Source organism: Microcaecilia unicolor, chromosome 1, assembly GCF_901765095.1.
Source record: "Microcaecilia unicolor chromosome 1, aMicUni1.1, whole genome shotgun sequence".
NCBI lineage: Eukaryota > Metazoa > Chordata > Amphibia > Gymnophiona > Siphonopidae > Microcaecilia > Microcaecilia unicolor.
In genome coordinates this window covers 328,588,550-328,615,581 of record NC_044031.1, presented here as the reverse complement: position 1 = coordinate 328,615,581, position 27,032 = coordinate 328,588,550, and the positions used below count along the sequence as shown (strand labels likewise).

The window sequence follows — 27,032 nt, the reverse complement described above, 5'->3', positions numbered from 1 at the left end:
AAATAGTGGAAAGGAGTTAATGTGGAATGGAAGGACTATGGAGGAGGTGTGAGAGAGGAGCGGAATGGATAGATCAAGTCTAGAAAGATGTAAGAGAGGACATAATGCAAACAGCAGAAAGAAAATACACACAAAAAAGGAGATCCTGATCAAAGAAAAGACAATGAGAGCAGAAATAAAGACCAAATCCAAAAAGATCAGAAAAATAAAATGCATCTCTGATGTATTTGTTTCTTCACAGCAGGTATGAAAATGTATTAATGTTGCACTACATGCAGAGCCTGGATTCTTCATTTTAGTTCCTTATTTCATGATATGGTTGCCAATTAGTATGCGGTAGGATCCTGTTCTACAAAGGAACCAATGTAGCATATTAGCATATCCTAGTGGTAATGCACCTAACCTTTGGTGCCTGTAGCTACACCAAACACAGCGCTGGAATAACCATGAGCACCTAAATGTGGCAGGTACCCTTGCAAGTTACAGTATTCTGTAAGTTATACATCCAAGTGGAATCCCTTGGTGTACACTCCCCTTACATATCTACACTAGGGTAATTGCAGAATAGCACTTAGACAGAATTTTTCATTTACGCTCTTTGAATACCCATAATGAAACAAAATGAACACCCAGTATTTTCAAAGAATTTCTTTACTGCAATTGTTGGAACAAGAAAATTTAGAGACACAGATGGCAATAACAGTTTCACAATCCAAAGAATCCAAAAATTTAATATCAGTTTATGAGTAGAAAGTCCCTTAGCCACATCTTCCAAGAAGAAAATATTCAGGATTTAACACTGTCATCAACTGGATATTGCCAGCATAAAAATAGCTCCTAATCCTGATACTTTCAATACTAGTAGCTAATAATGCTAAGAAAGTATTACATAACAGTGGAGGCAATGCTGAACCATGAGGAACAGCCACAGGAGGTGGAGGAACCTTCAATTCCTACGTCAAAGTAGTGCAGCAAAAGAAGGAGTAGGATGATCTGGCCTTTTCAATAACCCAGGGAGACGTATAGAATTATAGTCTTTATTAAGGAGAATCAAGTGACTCGACACAGCAGCTGTGTTTCGGCGCCTATATGCCTGCTTCAGGAGTCTAAAAAACATACAAAAATCATATGCAAACTATATAAAACTCTATGGCCAGATCATCCTACTCCTTCTTTTGCTGAACCATGAAGAACCCCACTCTGTAATACAACATCGTTTGAATAAGTACTGTTATAGTTTGCTCTGAAGGATCTACTCAGCAAAAAAAGGAACTGAACCACTTTAAAACAGTACCACATTCTAATCCCTTGCAGCCAAAAAACTAAGGGGCCCTCTTATTAAGCTGCATTAAGCACTAATGCCCATCTAACATGCCTAATACAGCTTAAAATGGCATACCACAGGTCTCGCTCAGGCGTCCTGCAGTACGTGCCAAATGTGTGTGCACTCACCGCACATACTAAGAAATATTTTTAATTTTTTGAGGGGTGTGTTTGGGGGCAGAGAGTGGGCATTCCTGTACTAACTAGTTAGCACAGCTCCATTACTGCATGCTAACTATCTAGCACAGAAATAGTGCATGAGCCCCTACTGTCCACAAAATGGGTGGTAATAAGAGCCCATGTGCTAATTTTTTTTAATGGACATGCACTAATGGCAACACAACAAAATCCAAAAGGTAAAGGAACCCCCTACGTGCAGAACAAACAGATCCAAGAGTAGGGATGAACCAAAGAGACTCTCGCAGCTGAATGGGTAGAATATAAATCTTTATTAGGCATCACTCTTGCAGCAGAACCGACACAGGGACATGTTTCAATGGGAAACACCTGTCTGCCTCAGGGGTCATATACTAAACATAAAACAAAAAATTCTTATAATACAGATATATAAAGAAAAAATGAATAAAACAACCATTTAAAAATTTGAACAATACTATGTATAAAACAATTACTTATATAAATATAATTTAAGCATCTAATCATATAAAGAATGTTGTGCAAATAACTTCTATAGAAACAAGAAGACATATTGTAAAACTAAACATATGAATAACAATTTCAAAATAAGAAATGGCAACATTAGCACATGGAAATTAATACAACAAATAGAATAAGGCCATTTTTACAGCTCCGGTAAAAATAGCCTTAGTGCACAGGAAAAACCTACAAAATGGTGCACTAAGACCACTTTTTGCAACAGCTTAGTAAAAGACCTCTAAGATGATGATGATGATTATCATCATTATTATTATTATTATTATTATTATTAACATTTATATCCCACATTAACACAAGTAGAGCTCAGGTTCAATCTGGCTTATATAACAATTATTTATACTTAAATTGTACAAGTGATTTCACAATGAGAATACTGAAAGGTAACTTTAAAACCATACAAGAACGTAAGACCTTTGAAGTCAGAATGATTGAATATTTTAACACCCAACAGAAAGGACTTAACAAGGACCTGGGGTTCCTAGCCCATTATAAACCATAAAGCTGTATGTCTCTGTTGATCACCCCACCCCTCACCTACCCACACCCATCCTGTTAGAATATCAATGATATGCTTTGATGTCCCCATGCATACCTCCGACCCACTCCCATCCTCCCACCCTGTCAGACTGTCATAGTAATGCTTGAATGTTTTCACTTATATACACTGTCAGCTAGCACATTTGCTTATTTCCGATCTGACGAAGAAGGGCAACCTTCGAAAGCTAATCAAGAAATGTATTAAGTTATGTCCAATAAAAAAGGTATCATCTTATTTTCTTTTCCATGTTTTATTTTGTTTGATTTCTATTATGACTAACAAAGCAGATCAATCAGTGATATGGTTCAAAACTTTATTTTCAGAGACTCGCCCGACACAGACTGTGTTTTGCCCACAAGAGCTGCGTCAGGGGCTAATAGTCCAGCAGCTGAGAGATGCAACTGGACTTACCCTGTGTATTGAGCTGATGTCCTCACCTTGATTGAGGAAAGCACCCTGCTAGTTTTTTACGTTTCAATCTCATGTCCTGCTTGGACTATTAGCCCCTGACGCAGTCCTTGTGGGCGAAACACAGTCTGTGTCGGGCGAATCTCTGAAAATAAAGTTTTGAACCATATCACTGATTGATCTGCTTTGTTTGTCTCCACGTTGGATTTTGCAGATCACTTGCCATCTTGTTTTTTATTATGAATAAGGCACAAAAAGGTGCCTGAAATGACCAGATGACCACCGGAGAGAATCAAAGATGACCTCCTGTTAGTCCCCAGTGGTCATTAACCCCCTCCCACCTTCAAAAAACATCTTTCAAAATATGTTGTGCAAGCCTCTATGCCAGCCTCAGATGTCATACTCAGGTCCATGACAGTGCATGAAGGTCCCAGGAACAGTTTTAGTGGGTATTGCAGTGCACTTCAGACAGGCGGACCCAGGCCCATACACCCCCTACCTGTTACATTTGTGGAGGAAACAGAGAGCTCTCCAAAACCCACCACAAACCCACTGTACCATATAAAGGTGCCCCCCTTCACCCGTAAGGGCTATGGTAGTGGTGTACAGTTGTGGGTAGTGGGTTTTGGGGGGCGCAACACACAAGGTAAGGGAGCTAAGTACCTGGGAGCAATTTATGAAGACCACTGCGTGCCCCCTAGGGTGCCCGGTTGGTGTCCTGGCATGTCAGGGGGACCAGTGCACTACAAATACTGACTCCTCCCATGACCAAATGGCTTCCATTTGGTCATTTCTGACATGAATGTCTTTGGTTTCGAAAATAGCTGAAAATCAGAAACGACCATGTCTAGGGACGTCCAAATCTAGGGACAATGAAATTTAAGGACTTGGACGTCCTTGGCGGTATTTTCAAAATGAAAGATGGACGTCCATCTTGTTTTTAAAATACGGGTTTCCCCACCCCTAGATTTTGCCGTTTTGCAAGGACTTCCAAATCACAACTTGGATGTCCCTTTCAAAAATTCCCCCTTAGTGATTTAAGCTAGATAATTGAAATATGGAAGAAAAAGGTAGAAATCAAAATTTTGTTAGGACTAGGGAATGAACTAGTGCATGGAAGACTGATTTTGTGAAGAATGGTCTTAGTGTCCTCAATTTCCATAATGAATTGAAGACACTTGAGACCACTTTGGAAATTTGGTTATCTAGAGTGATAAATTGGTCAATTATGGCTCCTACGATTTTTATAGTTGAGTCAAGGGGATATGAGATGTTCTCAGTGATAAATGATTTAAGATTTATAGTGTGATAAGGATTAGTAACTATTAAGAATTTAGTTTTATTGGTGTTGAGTTTTAATTTGAAATTGGATGCCCAAGATTCCATTAGAGAGATACCTAATTTGATATGAGTAATTTCATGTACTTCTTTAGTGAATGGAATATAGATGGTAACATCGTCTGCATAAATCAATGTTGGGAGACCATTTTCTCCATTAAATTGCCTAATGAAATCAACATGATATTAAATAGGATGGGGACAATGGAGAAGAGGCACTCCATAAACAGGGGACTATGCTTGATGAAATTGTACCTGATTGTTTCACTTGGTATGATCTAGACCTTAGGAAGCCTGAGAACCATTTTAACACAGCTCCACAGATTCCGTACTGGTCAAGGATGTTTAGAAAGATATTATGATCAACAGTGTCAAAGGCACTGAACATATGAAATTGGAGTATTCATATTGTATTACCAAAGCCAAATTTTCATCTAAATTTAGCTAGGAGGGTGGTGAGAATAGTTTCAGTACTGTGAGAAGGTCTAAAACTGGATTGTGACCTATATAAAATGGAGTGAAGTTGGAGATAGTCAGTGGCATACCGAGGGCGGGGCGGTCTGCCCCGGGTGCAAGTCATAAGGGGGTAGTGCGGCTGCCATATTTTTTTGCTACATTTGTACCCCATGCTTTCCCACTCATGGCAGGCTCAATACGGCAGGCAATGGAGGGTTAAGTGACTTGCCCAGAGTCACAAAGAGTTGCCTGTGCTGGGAATCGAACTCAGTTCCTCAGTTCCCCAGGACCAAAGTCCACCACTCTAACCAGTAGGCCACTTCTCCACTCATAGGCATCTTTCCCCCCCCCCCCCCCCCCCCCCCTCTGATTCATGCAGTGCTTATGCTGATGGGATGTACGGTAGTGCTGCTGCTGCTGCTGCTGCAATAAGAGTTCCGTCCAAGCACTCCCCCCCCCCCCCTCTGACTAGTGTGATGTATCGCTCATGTCGTGATTCTGTCTGCTTGGAAGCATAGTGGTAAAGGATCATATAGATTAAGAAAATGATCTATTGAAGTTAGGGTGTCATATAGTTCTTGTCTGATTTTAGTTATTTTCTGCTCAAAATATAATAGCAACTGATCAGCTGTGGGAGTAGGTTTGTTTGTAGTAGTTACAGGTTGAGTATTCAATAGCTTATTTACTAGTGTGTAAAATTTATGTGGATTAACAGGATTTTTTGCCTGTAAGTTTTGAATAGTAAGTGGTTTTTGCTTTGATAATCATGCTCTTGTATGATTTTAGGAGTTTTTTCCAATTAGTCTATTGTTCATTGGATTTGTTTTTGATCCAAATTCTTTCTTGTATTCTACATTTACATTTCATTAGTAGGAGGTCTTCATTAAACCATGGAGATAACTTCTTTTTTGGTCGGGATTTGTTTTTAATTGGTGCAAGTTCGTCTAAAACAGTTTTGCAAATGTCATTCCATTGTTGGATGAAATTAGTAGATGGATTACAGGAAAGTAACTTACCAAGCTGTTTGTTTGACCAAAATTTTGAGGGGGTCAATTTTACCTCTGATTTTGAAGGTATGTGATGTGTTAGGTAAATGGGTGGATTCTTTCCAGTTTAGCTTGAAAGAAAGGCTGCTATGATCTGACCAAGGTATGGGGGACCATTGTGGTTCAGATGTATAAAGGTTAATAGGGTCTGTAAATTGTGTTGCTAATAAATCTAGCTGATGTCCTTTGGTGTGGGAGGACATTCTGTTGAAGAGTGAGAATTGCCATACATTAAGGAAATTAAGGAATTGTTTACTAGTAGATTAGCACCATTTTCAGGATGTAAATAGATATCTCTAATCATAATGATATTGTCATTATTGACACATATGTTGGGTATAAAAAAAGTAATTTCGTTCTCGGCCAGGTTCCAGCTATCAGGAGGGTGATATAGTAATAGGAGGCAGATAGATTTGGAAAGGGAATTGTCTTTTATAGTGCATGTAACGACTTCTAGGTTAGGGGATTGCAATTCAATAATAGTTTTTACCTGGAAGACCGATTTATAAATAATAACTAAGTCACCTCCTCTCTTTTTGGCTTTGGGGAAATGAAGAATAGTGTACTCAGGTGGACATATGTCTAGGATTGCTGGATCATCTTTTCTATGTAGCCAATTTTTGGAGATAAGGGCTAGACCAAATTGAGCAGTTATCCAATCTTTAATGCTTTTGGTTTTGTTGACAACTGAGGGAGCATTGGTATAACCTATTGGTGGGGGAAGGTAGGAATGCTGATCAGTAATTGACAATGGGACTTTAGTGAGCATGTGTTTGTTGTATGGGTTCTTGAAATATTTTTGTTATGATACTTAGTGGAAAGTATGATGTTTGGAGCATTATGACTCAAGCATTGAGATTATAAAGTAAAAGGATTATTTTAGTATCTGGTAGTTATCCATATGGATAGTGCCTAGGGATGTATGTCACAGGGATATTATAGATTAATTCAAAAATACTGGTGAAATGGCTTGTGTGTCTTGTTAGAAAGAGTAGGTAAAGTAATCAGTATAATAAATTTTTTAGCAAACATTATATTTATTTATTTATTGCACTTGTATCCCACATTTTCCCACCTATTTGCAGGCTCAATGTGGCTTACAGAGGCCTGTTATGGCATTACCATATCAGGGTACAAAAGATACAGTTGGTGTTACAGCACTAAGAAAAGTGATTTTATGTGCATAATGTAATGTGAGGTAAATATGGTGATGAAACAATGTTGATTCCTAGTGATGTTAGAAAGTATCTATCAATTCTTGCAAACCAAAACAGACATAGTAAGAAATATTGTCTGTGTCAGACTATAGCATTAAAATGACCTGAATTAGAAAGAGAAGTCAAATAATGAGAATATAGAGGTGTATGAGATGAACTAATTATACATAGATAAGTTAACAAATAGTAAACTCACTGACATCTGTGTAAGTCCAAGTAGCAGGAAATGATGCACATTAATATTCCGCTATTGTTGACTGTCAGGTCTTAGGTCAGTGGCATGGTTAGGTCAGATGGAATGGTTGGCCAAATTAAATGCTGCACTAAGGTCTAAAGCAACTCTAATAAATGCATTCTCACTATCCAATATATCGTAGTTTCATTGAACATTGCCACTAGGGCTTATTCTGTACTGTGACCTTATAGAATACATTGGTTTTATCTAAAAATCTTGATAGCTTTTCCTGTGAAATGCTGAATTCACATTGCACATTGAATGCTGAGACATATATCACACATCTCATGAGCTGGAATGAGACTGAAAAATCTTGGCTATTAAATAAACAGCTGAAATATATTGCTGAAAGGGCCTTTTTTATTTTGTTTTTTTGGCTGGTCCCACTAGAGATTTAATACTGGTTTTACACAGAAAGTTTTGTTGTGGATTACGTTCATAATAGTGTTCTGGTATTTTGTGGATAGTTTTAGCTCGGTAAAACAATGACATTTATTACCAAATCTCTCAACCGCAGAAATAACTGGTTCCAAAAAAAAAAAAAAAAAGATTGAACAACAGAGGGGAAAGCACTGAACCTTGAGGCAAACCAAATTTCAAAAGTGCTGCAGCAAAGCAAATCTCATTCCAATATACTCTTTGGACTCTATCCAACAAATAAGAAGAATTCCAGGATACAGCAAATACACCTGTCTGTGAGATCCTAAACAACAAAGAATGGTCAATTGCATTGAATGTTTTTAGTTAGGTTTAATGAAATAAGTAAAGAATCTTATCTGCAGCCATGCCACTCAACACAGAGACTAGCACAGTCTCAGTGAGATCTCCCTCTCAAAATCCAGATTGAAAAGGGTGCCAGTGCAGTATTGCATTCAGTATAAAGTGTTGACACTGATTTATCAGGCATTGCATATGGTGACTCCACAGTATAAACCCAACGAGGAGTGAAAGTCACCATAACCACAAATCCAAAGATACCAAATTCCAAGGACATGCACTTTTGCATCTTTGAACTTGTGGTTGTGTGGTTGTGATGACTTCCACTCCTCATTGGGTTTGTGCTTGCAGTTTTTTTGTGGAAGACTTTTGGTTCTTTTTTTGTTTTTGATTTTTTTTTTTTTTTTTTTGGATCCACAGTATTTTTCAGCCAGGCTATATAGTGGTATGTTCCATCTCACCGTTTGCAGTCCGGATATGAGGAATGATTTGTGGTGTCAGTTCCCAGTACAATTCATTATGCATAGACTTCTGCGTGCGTGTTTTCTGTGGCAGGGCCATTACTTTGGAATAAGCTTCCGGGGCATCTTCAGTGCTATTCAACTTTGCAGCAATTTAAGAAGGAATTAAACACTCATTTATTTTTACAAGCCTTCTTTATGCAGTAAATGAGATGGTGGGAATGATATCAGGCTTTGTTGCTGTGGGGGTGGGTTGATAGGTAAATGGCAGTTTTGCTTGATTTATAATGTAGTTTTTGTTATATTTTTATTATATAAGTGTGCCGCTTAGTGTTAAATATGGTAAGTTTTTTAAAATAAATAAATAGTTACCTTACAAAATCATAGAGCTGTCAAAAATAGCTTCTCTGCACATAGGTGTAGGTCTATGTGGCTGTGGAGTACCAGGATAGAAATCCTTAAGATTTGTTTTCAAAAGTGGTTCAACAGTAGTTTTTTTTTTTTTTAAGATCCTGGGAAATAATCTTGGGATAAGGACAAATTAATGACACTTTGTAGTCCTGGAGCTGTAACTGCAGCAGATGGAATCACATCCAGTCTATAGCAAGAAGGATTAATGGACTCCAACATCTTTTCCACAATAGAATAGAAACTGGGGCAAAAGACTCAGAAGACTTAAGAGGTGATAAAGCTAATTGAACATCCAAGGGATCTAAAAGAGTCTATCGACTCCTGTTGGTCGATATCAGCACCACCACTAACTGCTTTTCTTCAAAACAAGAAAGGCTAATCACAATAATCACAAATGAGCTGATATTCCAAAGGACGTGTCCAGTTAACAGGACTTTTTAACTGGAAAAGTCCTGAGAAGCTCAATATTCAGCACCACTCAGACAGTGCCACTGAATATTTCCTCTGATCACTGTGGCACTATCCTGAGTGCTCTATCTAGACAACTATCCACAAAACTTAGGAATGAGGGGACATTTTTTGGACCAAAAGGTCCTTTTAAATTCCTCCTTGGGAGCATTGGTTCACACTTTAGTGACTCAGTGTTCCTCAAGGAAATTTAACAACAGCTTTAACTCCGACTTGAGTGAAGTTTTCCCAAAAGGTGGTAAATAAATCCTAATAAATAAATAAAAGTGGTATTGGTTTTCCTTAGTAAAAGGGCCCCTATGTAAATTGACCAAAGAAGTTTGAATAATTCAAACTTCTTTGATCCAGTGGCATGCCAAGAGGGGGGGTGGGAGTGGTCCGCTCCGGGTGCACGCCGCTGGGGGTTGCCGCGGCGCACGCCTGTGGGTTCTGACTTCACTAACTTCGCTCATTCGCTGCAGCTCCCTCTGCCCCGGAACAGGAGCCTAGCAGTAATTCCCACCCCCCTGTGCACGCCATATCTGTCGCTATAAAAATATGCTACCGCCAAGTTAGCACACGAGCTCTTACCACCACCTCAATGGGTAGTGGTAAGTGCTCCCATCTGAAATGGATAGGTGTCTAGTGGTTCACTTACCGCATAGTCATTTCTTTTTGACCCAAAAAAGACAACCTTTTACCCGCTGCAGTAAAAGGGGGCCTCAGCGTCAAAAACACGCACTGATGCTAACACAGGCCTCCTTTTACCACAGCTTAGTAAAAGGAACCAATAATGAACTGCTTTGCATATATTTGGGTGTGACATAGCTCATTAATTTTCAGCCTGTACTGGGTATGATTTTGGCATGTTCTGATGAAGCATGTATTACTATTTATTGCTTATTCACTTGATATATCACCTGTTTTAAATGCAAAATGCATTAGCTACAATTAATACATATTATAAGTTTATAATTAGCTTTAGTTACCCTGCCAGCTTATTTCGAAGAAGAAGGGCGCCCATCTTCCGACACAAATCGGGAGACGGGCATCCTTCTCCTAAGGGCGCCCAAATCGGCATAATCGAAGGTCGATTTTGGGCGTCCTCAACTGCTTTTCATCGCAAGGATGACCAAAGTTCATGGGGGCGTGTTGGCAGTGTACTGAAGGCGGGACGGAGGCGTGGTTAAGAGTTAGCCGTCCTCGGCCGATAATGGGAAAAAGAAGGGCATCCCTGATGAGCATTTGGCCGACTTTACTTGGTCCCTTTTTGTTCACGACCAAGCCTTGAAAAGGTGCCTGAACTGACCAGATGACCACCGGAGGGAATCAGGAATCACCTCCCCTTACTCCCCCAGTGGTCACCAACCCCCTCCCACCCCAAAAAAAACAAATTAAAAACACTTTTTTCCAGCCTCTATGCCAGCCTCAAATGTCATACCCAACTCCATCACAGCAGTATGCAGGTCCCTGGAGCAGGTTTTAGTGGGTACTGCAGTGCACTTCAGGCAGGCGGACCCAGGCCCATCCCCCCTACCTGTTACACTTGTGGTGGTAAATGGGAGCCCTCCAAAACCCACACGAAACCCACTATACCCACATCTAGGTGGGTACAATCCTTTAGATTGTAAGCTCCTTGAGCAGGGACTGTCCTTCTATGTTAAATTGTACAGCGCTGCGTAACCCTAGTAGCGCTTTAGAAATATCAAGTAGTAGTAGTAGTATCTAGGTGCCCCCCATTAACCTTTAAGGGCTATGGTAGTGTTGTACAGTTGTGGGTTTTGGGGGGCTTTTGGGGGACTCAGCACCCAAGGTAAGGGAGCTATACATCTGGGAGCAATTTGTGAAGTCCACTGCAGTGCCCCCTAGGGTGCCCGGTTGGTGTCCTGGCATGTGAGAGGGGATCAGTGCACTATGAATGCTGGCTCCTCCCACGACCAAATGGCTTGGATTTGGTCATTTTTGAGATGGACGTACTCGGTTTCCATCATTGGTGAAAACCGAGGCCGCCCATCTCTAAGGGTGACGTAAATATCAAGATGGTCAACCTAAATGTTGAGATTTGGCTGTTCCCGACCGTATTATCGAAATGAAAGATGGATGCCCATCTTGTTTCGATAATACAAGATGCCCTGCCCCTTCGCTGGGGCGTCCTTAGAGATGGGCACAGTTTGATTATGCCCCTCCACACATGCACATTATTTCCATACCACAGCTTAAGAAATAAGCCACTTTGATTTTTGTTAAGATTATTACAAATGTGTATGGTTGGACATAGGATTTTGGCTGAGTATGAATTGAAAAATAGAAATATAGATGTTTATCTACCTGGCATAGTAAAAAAAAAAAAAAAGAAGACACCAAAGAAGTAGAGGATGACACACAACGGGAGTTGCAGATAAAATCATTGGGATAGACTGCACAGAGCCATTATAATTAAAACCTAAACGGAAACAAACATGAGACAATAGCTTCATTGATATTGTTGCTTGTATATTATTGCAAACCTTGGTAATAAAATTTTAAAAAGCAGAATGTTGGATTAAATACTGATCTTATAAGAATCAAACTGAAGACAATGCGGCTTGAAATAACTTATTAGTGGAGGAGGTAGAGCCAGTACAGAAGAAGATTTTGGAGACAGTCTGATAGATGTTAAGGGCAGTGGTGACAAGGTGGACTGAAATGTTAAAGGAGATGGTCTGGGGCTAGTTTACATATAGTATAGGATTGTGTGTGCTCATCTTTCCAGAGTGATAGAAAAACAAAGAAGAATCTTGAATGGGCAGACCTGATGATCCAATTGGTCTTCACCTGCCATCATCTACTATTAGTATGTGGAACAGATATCTCTGTAGCTATGTTTGAATATCCATTGTTCAGTTGTGCATATTTAAATTTGTAATTAGGTTTTGCTAATTGTGTATCTAAGGAATTATGTTTCAAAAAGTTGAGAATAAGTGAATAAGATAGTATATTTCCAAATCCAATCCTCAATGCTTTCAAAGAAACCAGGTTTCCAGAGTAACCAAAATATACAAATCAACCCGATTCTTAATTTAAATGAATGTAAATGTTTTTATGAATATTAATTCCTCACAAACAAATATGTTTGTAGTCTCCAAAGGCAGATGAGGAATCCATTAGGATAAGCCAATAATGAGCTAGGTTGTGCTCAGTAAAGATGAGTGAATGAAAAATACAATTAATGAAAGAAGAGATTATAGACTCACAAAAGAATAAAATAAGTGCCATGCTGGGGAGGCATGAAGCTGTGAGAGCACTGTTGTTGTGTGAGATAGCTGCTACAATTTCAGACACCATTCCAGCTGGCCATTACATTGGGCAAGGCACCCGAGTAATGTCACAGAGAGCTCCCAGTAAAACCTTTAAGATGCTGCCTGCACTGCAATGTGTGGGGAGCATGGAGCTGTGAGAGCACTATTGGCATGTGAGATACCTGTTGCAATTGTGATAGTAGCATATGATATTGGGCTCTGTAATGTTGACATTTGCAAAATGGGTGGTCCTGCCATATGTAGCTAACATGTCCATGTTCATTCCTACATGTGTTTTAGAGAACACTCTCCATTGGTTGAACCATTTTCTAAAACACTAGTGGAGATTGACATGCCCTGAACTGGATATCTCAATCCCGATTTGCACGTTCTTTCCAAACTCTGCCTTTAAACAGGATAAGTACATAAGTATTTCCATATTGAGAAAGACCAAAGCGCCATGAAGCCCAGTATCCTGGTTCAACAGTATAGTGGGAAAAGAGTTAGGTATACAGGATTCAATTCCCACACGGATGCTTGTAACTTAACACATAGTTTATCTGAGGAGTTATCACCATCATGATAAATTACCCCACCACGTGATATACAAGGGAGACCATTTATTGCAGGTATCTTTAGTATAATCTATCATCTTAGAAGCATTATATTCTACAGTTTCCTGCAGCAAGCTTATAAAACGTAGACCAAAATATTTAATTCCCTCAGTACGCCAACATAGAGGAAAACTGTCAAGACCAGCATAAGTACAGTGCACATTTAGAGGCAACAACTCCATTTTTGACCAGTTGATAGTGTAACCAAACAGGACTCTAAAATTTTCTATAATTTGGAATACATCAAGAACAAAATGTTCTATAGAAGACAGATAAAACAATGTATCATCAGCATAAACTGATAGTTTAATGGATATGTCTGCTATATTTATTCCTTTTACCTTATCAGAGTTACAGATATGCATAAGAAGGGGTTCCAACGTCAAAATAAAAAGGAGTGATGATAAAGAGCAGCCTTGTCTGGTTCCTCTTGTCAACTGCAATGATTTAGATAAGGTAGAGTTAATATTCAAAAGAGCAGTAGGTTAGTATATAAGAAACCAGTGCATAACAGAAAACAGGAATTTCCACTTTATATAATCAAAAGCCTTTTCAACGTATATGGACATCACACAAGCTGACATCCCCAGACATCAAGCAGCCTGTAGAACATGATTAAAAGTTAAAGAATTACCAGTTGACCTGCCATCCTTTTAGCAAACCTGTTTGGGATGGATGTATAAGTTTAGCAACAATGTTTGACAGCCTCTCTGCCAGGATTTTGCATATATTTTACAGTCATAATTTAGTAATGAAATGGGTCTGTGGTTTTTGGCCAGCAAGGGATCACAACCAGGTTTTTCCAAATTTATAATTGTGGCCTCATTAAAGGAACCCTTACTACGTTTATTAAGTATAAAAGAAGAGTACAAGTTAAAAGAGGCGATGCGATAAAAAAGGGTCCAATGTTGGTAAAGTTCTATAGTAAGCCCTTCGCCTTCCAGGGCCTTTTTAGTTGTTAGAACAGCTATGACAGAATTGATCTCTTGTAAGGTTATTGGAGCAATTCATTTCTGCATCTCCATAGCAGATAAACTAGAAGGCTCATTTTCGAAAGAGAAGGACGCCCATCTTTTGGCACAAATCGGAAGATGGGCGTCCTTCTCACAGGGTCGTCCAAATCGGCTTAATCAAAATCCAATTTTGGGCGTCCCCAACAGCTTTCCATCGCAGGGATGACCCAAGTTCATGAGGGCATGTCGGAGGCATATTGAAGGTGGGACTTGGGCATGCCTAACACATGGACGTCCTCGACCCATAATGGAAAAAAAAGGGTGTCCCTGATGAGCTACCTGGTCGTGTTTTTCTTATGACCAAGGCACAAAAAGGTGCTGAACTGACCAGATGACCACCGGAGAGAATCGGGGATGACCTCCCCTTACTCCCCCAGTGGTCACTAACCCCCTCCCACCAGCAAAAAAAAATCTTTAAAAATATTTTGTACCAGCCTCTGTGCCAGCCTCAAATGTCATGCTCAGGTCCATCACAGCAGTATGCTGGTCCCTGGAGCAGTTTTAGTGGGTGCAGTGCACTTCAGGCAGGCAGACCAAGGCCCATCCCCCCTACTTGCTACACTTGTGGTGGTAAATGTGAGCCCTCCAAAACCCACCAGAAACCCATTTTACCCACATCTAGGTGCCCCCCCTTCACCCATAAGGGTTATGGTAGTGGTGTACAGTTGTGGGTAGTGGGTTTTGGGGGACTCAGCACAAAAGGTAAGGAAGCGATGTACCTGGGAGCAATTTCTGAAGTTCACTGCAGTGCCCCCTAGGGTGCCCGGTTGGTGTCCTGGCATATCAGGGGGACCAGTGCACTACGAATGCTGGCTCTTCCCATGACCAAAGGACTTGCATTTGGTCATTTCTGAGATGGGCGTCCTTGGTTTCCATTATTGCCGAAAATCAGAAACGACCAAGTCTAGGGATGACCATCTCTAAGGTCGACCTAAATTCAAGGTTTGTGCGTCTCCGACCGTATTATCGAAATGAAAGATGGATGTCCATCTTGTTTCAATTATACGGGTTTCCCCTCCCCTCCATCGGGATGTTTTGCGAGGACATCCTCAGCAAAACTTGGCATCCCTTTTGATTATGCCCCTCTGGGTCTAGTAAGGCAAGACAAAAATGCATCAATTTGTGAATCAGTGGGCAATTTTTTTGATTTGTATATCTCAGAGTAAAATTCCAGAAAACGATCTGCAGTAGAAGTAGGGAAATCATCATTATGGCAAATAGCAGCAATTCGAGTAGCACGCTTCTTAGCTTTCAAGTAGTTTGTCAAAATGCGGTCCGCTCTGTTACTGCCAGCATTATATGAAGAATGTTCAGCTAACAAAATAATGCCAGCAGCAGTACTAAGAATTTGGTTAAACTTAAGCTTCTGCCATGCTAGTAAATTGTAATCATGAGAGTATATTTGATACTTCCTTTCATGAGATTTGATTTTATTTTCCAATTTGAATAGTTCTGCCTTACGCACCTTATTTATGTAAACAGAGTATTGAATAATTTATCCTCCTAAAGGATGCCTCATAAGCATCCCATATTGTTGAATAATCAAGCTCTTCAGTATCATTATTGTAAAAGAATACTTCCATTTAGTTTTTAAAATTAAGACAAAATTGTTTATCTTGTGATAGGGATAAGTTAAATCTCCATACTTTGGCTTCAGGAGAGGCTCCAGTGATATCCAGCAATAAAGTAACACACACATGGTCAGAAATAATTTTTTGGTTCAATGGATGTATCAACAGTATTAGGTATGAGAGAGTTCAATATAAATAGATAGTCAAACCATGAAAAAGAATTATGGGGTACAGAGTGAAATGTGTACTCAAAATCATTGGAACGGAATAGACATCAGGTATCAGATTCCAACATTGTAACAAATGTGTTAAGGCTGAAGTAGCTCTAAGTCATCTGGCCTTCACAACTGACTTGCAGTCCAAACAGGGATCTAAAGGAGGTTCTTATATCCTCTAAGGATTATAAAGACTACTCCCAAATTTGTAATCTGTTGTGGCACAGTATGAAAAAAGACAGGTTGGTCGGCATTAGGTATATATAAATTGATCAGTGTATATGTATGTTGCATATATTGTATCTTAGTGATGTGCCAGCACCCATCAGTATCAGATAAATGATTAAGCACCATGTAGTTTAGTGATTTGGCCAACAAAGTTATAACCCCATGCTTTTTACCTTGTGCCAGGGAATAAAAACAACCTTTTACCTAATTCTGTTTCATTTTTTTTATTCTGCTGCAGATAAATGAGAATCTTGCAAGAGCATGGCTGAGGGTTGAAATTTCCTAGGTGGATTTTTTTTTTCTTTTAATAGGATGAGAGATCCCCTGCACATTTAAAGACATAACATTAAAAGCAGGCATCTTACCCCCTTAAAGAGCTTTAAGGGGGTAAGATACTTGCTTAAGGAACAGTCGGAATAGCATACAAAAAGAATACACCACACTCCATGTAGTAAATTGCAGCGCTGCAATATTGTGCAGTAGTAAACATAACCAGAAAATAAAACCCAAATGGGGAGAGACATAATAGAAAAAGAGGAAGAAGTAAAATAAAACAGGGAAAATAAACAAAAAAAAGGAGCAGACATCACTAAATATCTCCAGAAATGAACCAACCCTTCTCTTAGAAGAAAAATAACGAACCAGGAAGGGTGAGCCCTTGGGCTACAGCCGAGTTTATGTTGCCTAACAAACCCAGAGGAGTGCAACAGCAGTGCAGAAGAGTCCCAAGAACACTTATGAAGGCCCTAACTCATGATGTTATCATTGGGCATCACATCGATCCTCCCATCACTGGCCCCCTTAAATTAAGGCCCACAGCGCATATGCCAAGGAAATCCAGCATCAGCTGGGAGGAAGCAGCACCGGTGGCCCACTGTGCCAGGGATACTGCCTGGGGGAAAGCTGCAGAGCCCAACCCCAATGGCAGGAGGTGAGTCAGGGCACGGGGCATAGTCGTGGCCATGACAAATAGGGAGTCAAGAAAATGAGATGGGTATAGATGTAGGCATCCCAGGCACAATACCATATACCATCCACTTGCTTGGGCACCAAATAACAAGCGTATGAACATAGTATACATCAAGGCAAGTAGAAGAAATCATATAGTTGGCATCTTAATTGATTCCTGCTCCTCGAGGTACTTCTCCAAAACTTTGGGTCAGTATAGGATTTTGTCACATTTTTTGTGAGTAAATTTCACAACAGATGGAGAAAATTGTCCATATATATCATCAAGTGCCTTGAGTCTGTTATGCATAGAAAGAATACATTTGCACTTGTCCACTGTACTTTTAGTATAATCAGTCATGATGTAGATCTTGTTATCAATCCACTGAATATTCAGGAATGCTTTTGCAGCATGAAGTATCTCTGTAACTAGTGGATAATGCAATACTTTCATGATAACTGGTTGTGTGCCTTTCTGAGCCAAATGTTGATGTGTCAGCACCCTGGTTGCGCACTCAATTTTGGACATTCTAGAGAAGTGCAAATGAAGCAAATTTGGAATAAGCTCTTCCAAGAATGTGGGTGTTTCTGTACCTTCTGCACCTTCGAGAAGGCCAAGGCGCCTGAGATTGTTTCTTCAATTTTGATTTCCAACATCTTCCAGAACAGCCTTTATCTCCAAATTTAATTTGGGGGTGAAACAGTACTGTGCATCATTATCTTCCAATTCTCTGTTCAGCTTCAGTTAAGTGAGCTGCCAATATAGTGATGTGTTCCTTCACTTGCAATAGATCTAACTTCATATCTTTTATTGTCATATTATTGTCCATGAGAAGTTCTGTGATAGTATTCAGCTTCTTAGTAAAAGAGACCAGATTGTCAGCACCATCTTTGTTCACCCTTATCTTGCAGGGAGAGTGCAGATCGGGTTTCACTCTTTTTGTAGCCTGTCCCAATACAAAGGCAGCTTCAATTTTATTTTGATTTGTTAAAGCCATGGGTATATTATAAGAGAAGCAGAAAACTGTCAAAAATACCATACCCGTGACAGAAATAAAAGGTACAAATTGCCCACAGTGCCTGAGGAGCTCATCACCTACATAACCATCTAGCAGCTGCTCTCGAGCACCCTCCCAGGAGCATCAATTTTAGAAAGTTGTTCTAATATCTATGGGGGTAGTATGTTTTCTTTTCCCCACATACTGCTTTCAATATTTGTTGCTCCCTCTGGATGTGGAGGGGCTGGGCTGGGCTGTGCAAGGCTGCTCCTATTTTACTAGAGAATTTACGTTTCTGAGAGCCTCTTGTAAAACAGAATGGGAAGTACCACATGTCCTCTCCACATCCTTTCTAAAACCTGCCTCCATGCTATTATGTATATTGTTATTGAATATTATTTACTGCTATAAATTGCCTACGTACAACTTATGCTGTACATTGCTTTGGGTGGATTTCTTCAAAACAACAGTACATATATCCTAATAAATTAAAAAATGAAAACATATATATATTAAGAAGTGGTTTTCCTTTATTAAATCTACTCATTAGAATCACTAGATAGAAGCACACCTCCACTGTTAGTCTAACAACTGAATCAATAAACTCTCTATAATCCAGCATATTGTAACAGGTATCTCCCTATAAATAAACCAAGAAAAAACACTGGTTCTTTTAAATATGATAAAACAGATAAATGCTGATGAATGAACTCACATCAAGGTTGGAATCTACCACACATACTATGAAGAAGTCAGAAAAAAAAGAAAGGCAAAATGTGATGATTTTCTTTCAAACAGATATTTGTACTATTGCAGAACAAGAGTCCTCTCATTACTTCCTCCATACCATGGCTTCAGCTTATAAAGGGTTAGTTTTCTTCCATACTGTATTGTATGTCAAAAGCTTGGAAAAATCAGACCCCAAAGATAGCCACAATGAAAGAAAAGAAATCTTATCAGAACTGAATTTCAAGTGGCCTTTCCATCACTGTCAGTAAATGTCAGCTCGTTTCTCAACTGGAAGATTCTGAATAAACTCTCCAAAGTGCCTCAGTATCTCCAGTACAGTTTCCTATTTTATAATAAACATATTTTGTGCTTTATTTAACAAAAGATTCTAATGATGGTCATTGGCAATGGTGTCAGATGTGAAAACTAGATGCTTCCTGGAGACATGATAGACCTATTTTATCTAAGAAGAGTCTATATTCCGTAACTGTGTCATTACAGCAGTAACTTTATTTATTTATTTATTTATTTGTTTGTTTGTTTGTTGCATTTGTATCCCATATTTCCCCACCTATTTGCAGGCTCAATGTGCCTTATAATTTTCTGTCATGACTTATGCCATTTCAGAGTAAAGATACAATTGGTAATGGATATAGAACATGGATGATGAACAGTCAAGTAAAAAAGGGAAAAAAAAACCATACAATAAGCATGCCGAGAAATAGGACTGTAATTTCTTTCTTACGGATCACAATAATGGAGTCATCCCATCTTGAATTAACCAGGACCCTCAATTGAAAATAACTAGATTGAAATACAAAGCATAGGATGATTCTATCAAGTGCTGACATCATTAGATATCTTTAGTAATCCAGTTTTCTAGAGTTGGTACAATATATTGCTGAATGAGAGTCTTTTGTAAAATACCTATAAGGCAGTGGGAAATGGACATGTTGGTGCAGCAGAAACAACCATTTAACAAAGAAACATTTTAAAAAGAGTGGTATTACTTGAGCTTTGAACATGCATGTAGCAGCACTTGCATGTACAAGTGGCTGATCTTGCAATCTCCATGTGTAACTGGACAATGGAAGAAACTCAGGGCCCCTTTTACTAAGCCGTGTAAGCGTCTATGCATGCCTGCCCAACGTGTGCCGAAATGGACTTACTGCCCAACCACTGCATGGCTCTTACAGTAATTTCATTTTTGGCGCGCGTCCGCTACGCGCGTCTGAAAAATAATTTTTATTTTCTGGCATGTATAGTGACACGCGCCAAGTGGCATCTGACACGCGTAGGTCATTACCACCCAAATTCTTTACTGCTAGGTCTATGGCCGGCGGTAAGGTCAGAGACCTAAAATGGACGTGCGGCAATTTTGATTTTGCCGCACGTCCATTTTTGGGAGAAAAAAGATGCCTATTTTACAGGCACGCTGAAAAATAGGTCTGAGTGTGCCCAAAACCCGTGCCTATGCTACTGCAGGCCACTTTTTACCATGGCTTAGTAAAAGGACCCCTCAGTTAAGGAGCTGACTCCAAAAATCCAAGTATCAACTTTTTGTGATAGTTTTAAACACCAGAGTGGGAACCCCAATTACCTCTCAAATGCTTCTCCCAAACCTAAGCCCAAACAAGCAATTCGTTGACACGTATGTTCAAATCCGGTGTAAATGCCAGTATGTATGTTTTGTTTAAAATGTCCATGGATTGCCATTTGAAAATAGGAAATGGATGCATACTTTTCAGGCTTGCTTAAGCCATTCCCAGAACCACAGAAATAGTGGCGTTCCTAGCTTGTTTGCCACCCCCCACAACGCGTCACCCCCCAAGGTGCGTTCCCCCTCCCCCCCCCCCCCCCCCCGGAAGCACATCACCTGACCTTTCCTCCCAGTAAGGTGGTACATGGAGAAGGTGCATGGCTGTCGTCTCTGCTGGTCCCCTACTCCGGAACAGGAAGTAACGTTAGAGGGGTCAGGGGGACCGGCAGAGTCGATAGTCAAGTGCTTGCTCTACGCACCCCCTTGTAGCCTGCACCTGGGATGGACCACCCCTACTGCCCTACCTTTGGTATGCTACTGCCCAGAACACAGCACCTTCAACACAGTACATGCTACAGATCCACACATCTAATAACAGCTTTTCTAAAATAACTAAAGACATCTAGTAATATAAGCAAGTGCCACATAAGGGAAAGGGGGGTAGGATCTGATATACTGTTTTTCTATGGTTTCAACCAAAATTACCAGATATCACTTTTAGCTTGAAATGCAATATCTGACATAAGAATGGAGTGTCAGTTCATGAGTTTTATTAGCCTTTATTTCCATGTATTCAAGTTGAGTAGGCTGGCAACCATACTTTTTTTTGTAAGAATAGCTAGGTAAATCACATGAAAAGGAAGAGCTATAAAGTCTTAGATTAGGGCTTACAAACAAATGCAATTGATACATATGAAGGGCAATTCTATAAGGGGGCCTTTATTTAGGCACAATTTATACACACCAGTTTATAGAAATAGGCACAGTTCATGTAATTGACATCACTAAGGTCCAAGGACACAACAGGCAGACGATCCACAAAATCGAAATGGTGGCAAAAAGGAAAAGATTATAATAAGAACAGTTCCTTTCAAATCTTTATTCTCATGAGGTCTGAAAATAAACTCAATCTAGTCCGACACTGATCGTGTTTCACCCATTCGAGGGCTGTGTCAGGTAGACAATACAAATAACAAAGGCCCCTGATGCAGCCCTTGCACTTGTGAAACATGGCCGGTGTTGGGGTTCCTTGATTTTATTTTCAGAGCTCATGAGAATAAAGATTTGAAGGGAACTGTTCTTGTTGTGATCTGCTTCTTTTTGCTGTCATTTATGTGCTTAAGTGCTGGGCCCTATTCTATAAAATGTACACCAAAATCAATTAGCACATAAGGTATTAATCTGCAAACAAACCTTTTCCAGAGAAGGGAATGTACTAGAACTAGAGGACATGAATTGAGGCTGAAGGGGGCAGACCCAGGAATAATGTCAGGAAGTATTTTTGTCATGGAGAGGGTGTTAGATACTTGAAATGCCCTCCCACGGAAGGTGGTGGAGATGCAAACGGTAACAGAATTCAAAAATGCACGGGATAAACACAAAGGAATACTATTTGGAAGGAATGAATCCAAAGAAGCTTAGCGGAGATTGGGTGACAACACTGGTAATTGGGAAGCAAAGCCAGTGCGGGGCAGACTTCTATGTCTGTGCCCTGAAAATGGCAAGGAGAAATCAAGATCACGTATACATATGAAGTATCACATACCATGTGCAATGAGTTTATCTTGTTGGGCAGACTGGATAAAGACCGTACAGGTCTTTATCACCCGTCATCTACTATGTGCTACATAAGTGCAAGGATGTGTAAACCTGGGTGGAGTATGGATGATCTTGGGCATATCTCTGAGATAATGAATGTAGCTTGTAGAATAATATAACTTACATGAACTTCAGGGTGCACTTAGGTGTCAACAGCTACAACTGCCATAAGTACATAAGTATTGCCATACTGGGAAAGACCAAAGGTCCATCGAGCCCAGCATCCTGTTTCCAACAGTGGCCAATCCAGGTCACAAATACCTGGTAAGATCCCAAAAATGTACAAAACATTTTATACTGCTTCTCCCAGAGATAGTGGATTTTCCCCAAGTCCATTTAATAACAGTCTATGGACTTTTCCTTTAGGAAGCCGTCCAAACCTTTTTTAAACTCCGCTAAGCTAACCACCTTTACCACATTCTCTGGCAACGAATTCCATTGTTTAATTACATGTTGAGTCAAGAAACATTTTCTCTGATTCATTTTAAATTTACTACATTGTAGCTTAATCGCCTGCCCCCTAGTCCTAGTATTTTTGGAAAGCGTGAACAGACGCTTCACATCTACCTGTTCAACTCCACTCATTATTTTATAGACCTCTATCATATCTCCCCTCAGCCGCCTTTTCTCCAAGCTGAAGAGCCCTAGCCGCTTTAGCCTTTCTTCATAGGGAAGTCGTCCCATCCCCTTTATCATTTTCGTCGCCCTTCTCTGCACCTTTTCTAATTCCACTATATCTTTTTTGAGATGCGGCAACCAGAATTGAACACAATATTCGAGGTGCAGTCACACCATGGAGCCTTGGCATAACTTGGCACCTACCTTCAGGCACACCGTTGCCAACTTACACTAGTTTTCTATGACAGCATCTTGGCGCCAAGATGGCATTATAGAATTGGTGCTCAGTACATGGAATTGGGGCACCTAACTCTTGGTGCCAATATATCCAATTGCCACTAGAGTCATCCAGTTTTCTAGAGTTGTTACAACATATTCAGACAAAGACTATAGAATAGCTTGTATAAGCACAGATAGCTAATTAGTAAGAAAAGTTCTAAGAAATCATTACATTTATGCAGAAAAGTATTTCCTATTTATCGCCATAAAGTGCAGGCTGCTGAACTCTGTGTATGCAGAGGCACAAAAATTAGAGGTTACAAAATCAATCAAGCAATAAGCTGATATGGCACAATACTTTTTATTAGATTAAATTAATACATTTCATAATTGGATTCTAGAGTGAACATGTTCCTTAGAATGGGCAAAGATGGCATAACCAGAAACCATAAGAAGCATTACAAACATAGTCTCAATTTGGAATAGTAGATGTAAGGGTTGATGGCATTACATGACTCATATAGAAGCTAAAAAGAATTAAACCTTTTTTTTCCCCAGCTCAATTTTCTGCACTTTAACCCAATCATTAATACTCTCTGAACTTGACTATTGAAATGTCATCTATGCCAGATGCAGCAACAATAAGAACACAAGTGTTGCCATACTGGGACAGACCAAAGTTCCACCAAGGCCAGTATCCTGTTACCAACAGTGGCCAATCCAGGCCACAAGTACCTGGCAAGGTCCCAAAACAGTATAATGCATTTTATGCTGCTTTTCCTAGAAATAAGCAGTGGATTTTCTCATCTTAATAATGGTTTATGGACTTTCTTTTAAGAAGATATCCAACCTTTTTTTAACCCTGCTAAGCTGACTGCTTTTACCACATTCTCTGGCAATGAATTCCAGAGCTTAATTACACGTTGAGTGAATAAATATTTTCTCCAATTTGTTCTAAATGTACTACTCAGTAGCTTCATTGTATGCCCCCTAGTCCTAATATTTTTGGAAAGAGTAAACAAGTGATTCACATCTAACCGTTTCACTCCACTCATTATTTTATTTATTTATTTATTTATTTATTTATTTATTTGTTGCATTTGTATTCCACATTTTCCCACCTATTTGCAGGCTCATTGTGGCTTACATTGTTCCGTCATAGCAATCGCCATTCCAGAGTGAGAGATACAAGTGATATTACATAGAGAACATGAATGACAAAATAAAATTAAGCAAACAGGTATAAAGAGAACACATTCAGGATGATAGATAAAGAGGTAATGCATTAAAGTTCATATGAAGGATCATTGTGGTATGCCTTGTTGAAGAGGCAAGTTCTCAGTGATTTCCGAAAGTTTTATATACCTCTACCATATCTCCCCTCAGCCGTCTTTTCTCCAATTTGAAGAGCTGTCGCCACTTCAGTCTTTCCTCATAGGGAAGTCATCCCATCTTCTCTATCATTTTTGTTGCCCTTCTCTGTACCATTTCTAATTCAACTATGTATTTTTTGAGATGCGATGACAAGAATTGCACTCAGTATTTAAGGTGTGGTCGCACCATGAAGCGAAACACAGGCATTATAACATCTTAATTTTTGTTTTCCATTCATTTCCTAATAATACCTAACATTCTATTTGCTTTCTTTGCTGCCACTGCACACTGAGCAGGGAGTTTCAACGTATCACCAACAATGACACCTAGATCTTTTTCCTGGTCGGTGACTCCTTGCATCATGTAGCTATAGTTCAGGTTCCTCTTTCCCACATGCATCACTTTGCACTTGCTCACATTAAATGTCATCTGCCTTTTGGATGCCCAGTTTTCCAGTTTTCTTGCAATTTTTCACAATCCTCTTACGATTTAACAACTTTGAGTAACTTTGTGTCATCAGCAAATTTAATTACCTCATTAGTTATTCCCATATCTAGATCATTTATAAATATGTTAAAAAGCAGGGGGCCCCACTATCAACCCTTCTCCATTGAGAATACTGACTATTTAACCCTACTCCCTGTTTTCTATCTTCTAACCAGTTTTTTAATCCACAATAGAACACTACCTCAAATTGGAGAACTCCAAACTGCACAAAATGCTGCTGTCCATCTTGTTTGCAGGACTCCACAATATTCAAAGGCTTCTCCCTTACTTCTAAAATTACCCTGGCTTCCATTGAAGGCCATAATCACTTTTAAATTATGTGTATTTGTATTCCAAATTTTATTTGGCATGTCTCCTTCATACATGCAAAACCTCATAGAACTACCCAAACAAAACTCACTCACTAAGTGCAGAAATTACATCTCTCTTCACTTTCCCTGTTGTAAAAAAGTTATTTACAAAACAGTGTGCAATGCAAACTTTCCTATCAACTTACCAAGAAATGGAACTCATTACCCAAGAATATAAGACTTATAGCAGATCATATGTCATTTTGTAGAATGTTGAAAACGTTTCTGATGACTGCATCTTTCATTAATAAGCCATTATGATTCTTTCATTGCTAACTGATGTTATCTTAATGTATGCCTCAAATGCATAACTGATAATGCCTATACTACTTGCTATGTTTATCTATGACTTTTGTTCAGTATTGCTATTATCTTACATTTTTAAACTAACTATAATAAAATGTTTGTAAGCCACATTGAACCCGAACCCACTTGGGATAATGTGGAGTATAAATGTCATAAATAGTTAAAGGTCACTGGTCCATTTTCTAAGCAGATGTCATTTTCTTTTACAGATACATACCACCTCGGAATTCCTGAATCTTCACCGATTGGCTCCTCAGTTGGTCACATTAAAGCAAATGATGCAGATATTGGGAAAAATGCAGAAGTAGAATACAGGATCATGGATGGAAATGAAATGGATATGTTTGAGATTGTGACTGACAGAAGCACACAGCAAGGGGTTATAACTGCAAGGAAGGTATGAAGGGGAACTGAGCTATACGGATAGAGAATTTATAGCAGCACAACTCGGTAACCTATGCAATTTCAATTTTGTGAGTCAGAATGATATAAAATGCATGTTGTATAAATCAATAGGGATGAACATTTTGTGGAGTTTCATCTTGTCTAAACATTCACTTTTCCATTTAAAGCACACTAAGGGAAGAAGTTGCCAAGCTGTATAATGGCCATAAGTCACTGTAATTGCCCCTTATTGCAACTTAAAGGTCTGTAATGCAGGTTGTCATGTTTTAATGCAGTGATATTTGGGTCATCATGAGTTAGTTAGTTAGTAAGAAGACACAAAACATGCAAATGATTATAAAGCACTCCACTACTATGTAAAAACCATAATGTGACTTGAAGGATGCCGTAGGTGAACACCATAAGTCATATTATGGCCGTGAAATCATGGTAAAACATCCCAGCCATAAGCTTGGATTACTGCTGGTAGCACTGAGTCTTAAAGCCGTGGCCTAATACTGGGCCTGACCTTAAAGGGGCTGTGGGGTTGATCAGAACCCCTCCCAATCACAGCCCCCTCACCACAACCCCTTCATTGGAGCAACACTTCCCACCTGCTGAACCCCCCTCCCCTTCTAAGGTCCCTCTCCAAAGGCCCCATATCTAGTGGTTCAATTGTCCAAGATAGGAACATTCCCCAGTCACTCCTATCCTGCAAGTGCCATCTCCAAAATGGTGCCCTTATACAAAAAGATTGAGCCTGCAGGACAGAAACAACTGGGGATTGCTCCTACCTTTGGACCACTAGACCACCAGATAAAGAGCTCTTAGTCCCTTGATGATGGAGGGGACCTTAGGAGATGGGGAATATTGGCTGCTCTAATGAAAGGGATCATTGTCAGGTGGTGAGGGGTGTTGATCGAGGAGAGTGTGCATCTGTGGACTGAAAGAGGTCATGATCAGGGGGAAAAGTGCATTTGGGTGAGGGTTTGTGATCAGGGAGGGGTTCTGATCATCCTCATGGCCCCTTTAAAGTCAGATTTGGGA

General features: G+C 39.7%; 1 protein-coding gene across 1 annotated transcript in view; it reads left to right on the top strand.

The window, feature by feature from the left end:
• The window catches only part of LOC115478355 (cadherin-10-like), a 392,306-nt gene that overhangs the window by 237,760 nt on the left and 127,514 nt on the right, over positions 1-27,032 (top strand). Inside the window, 1 exon segment of the mRNA XM_030215685.1 lies at positions 25,811-25,998. Within this exon segment, the coding sequence (XP_030071545.1) occupies positions 25,811-25,998 (188 nt within the window).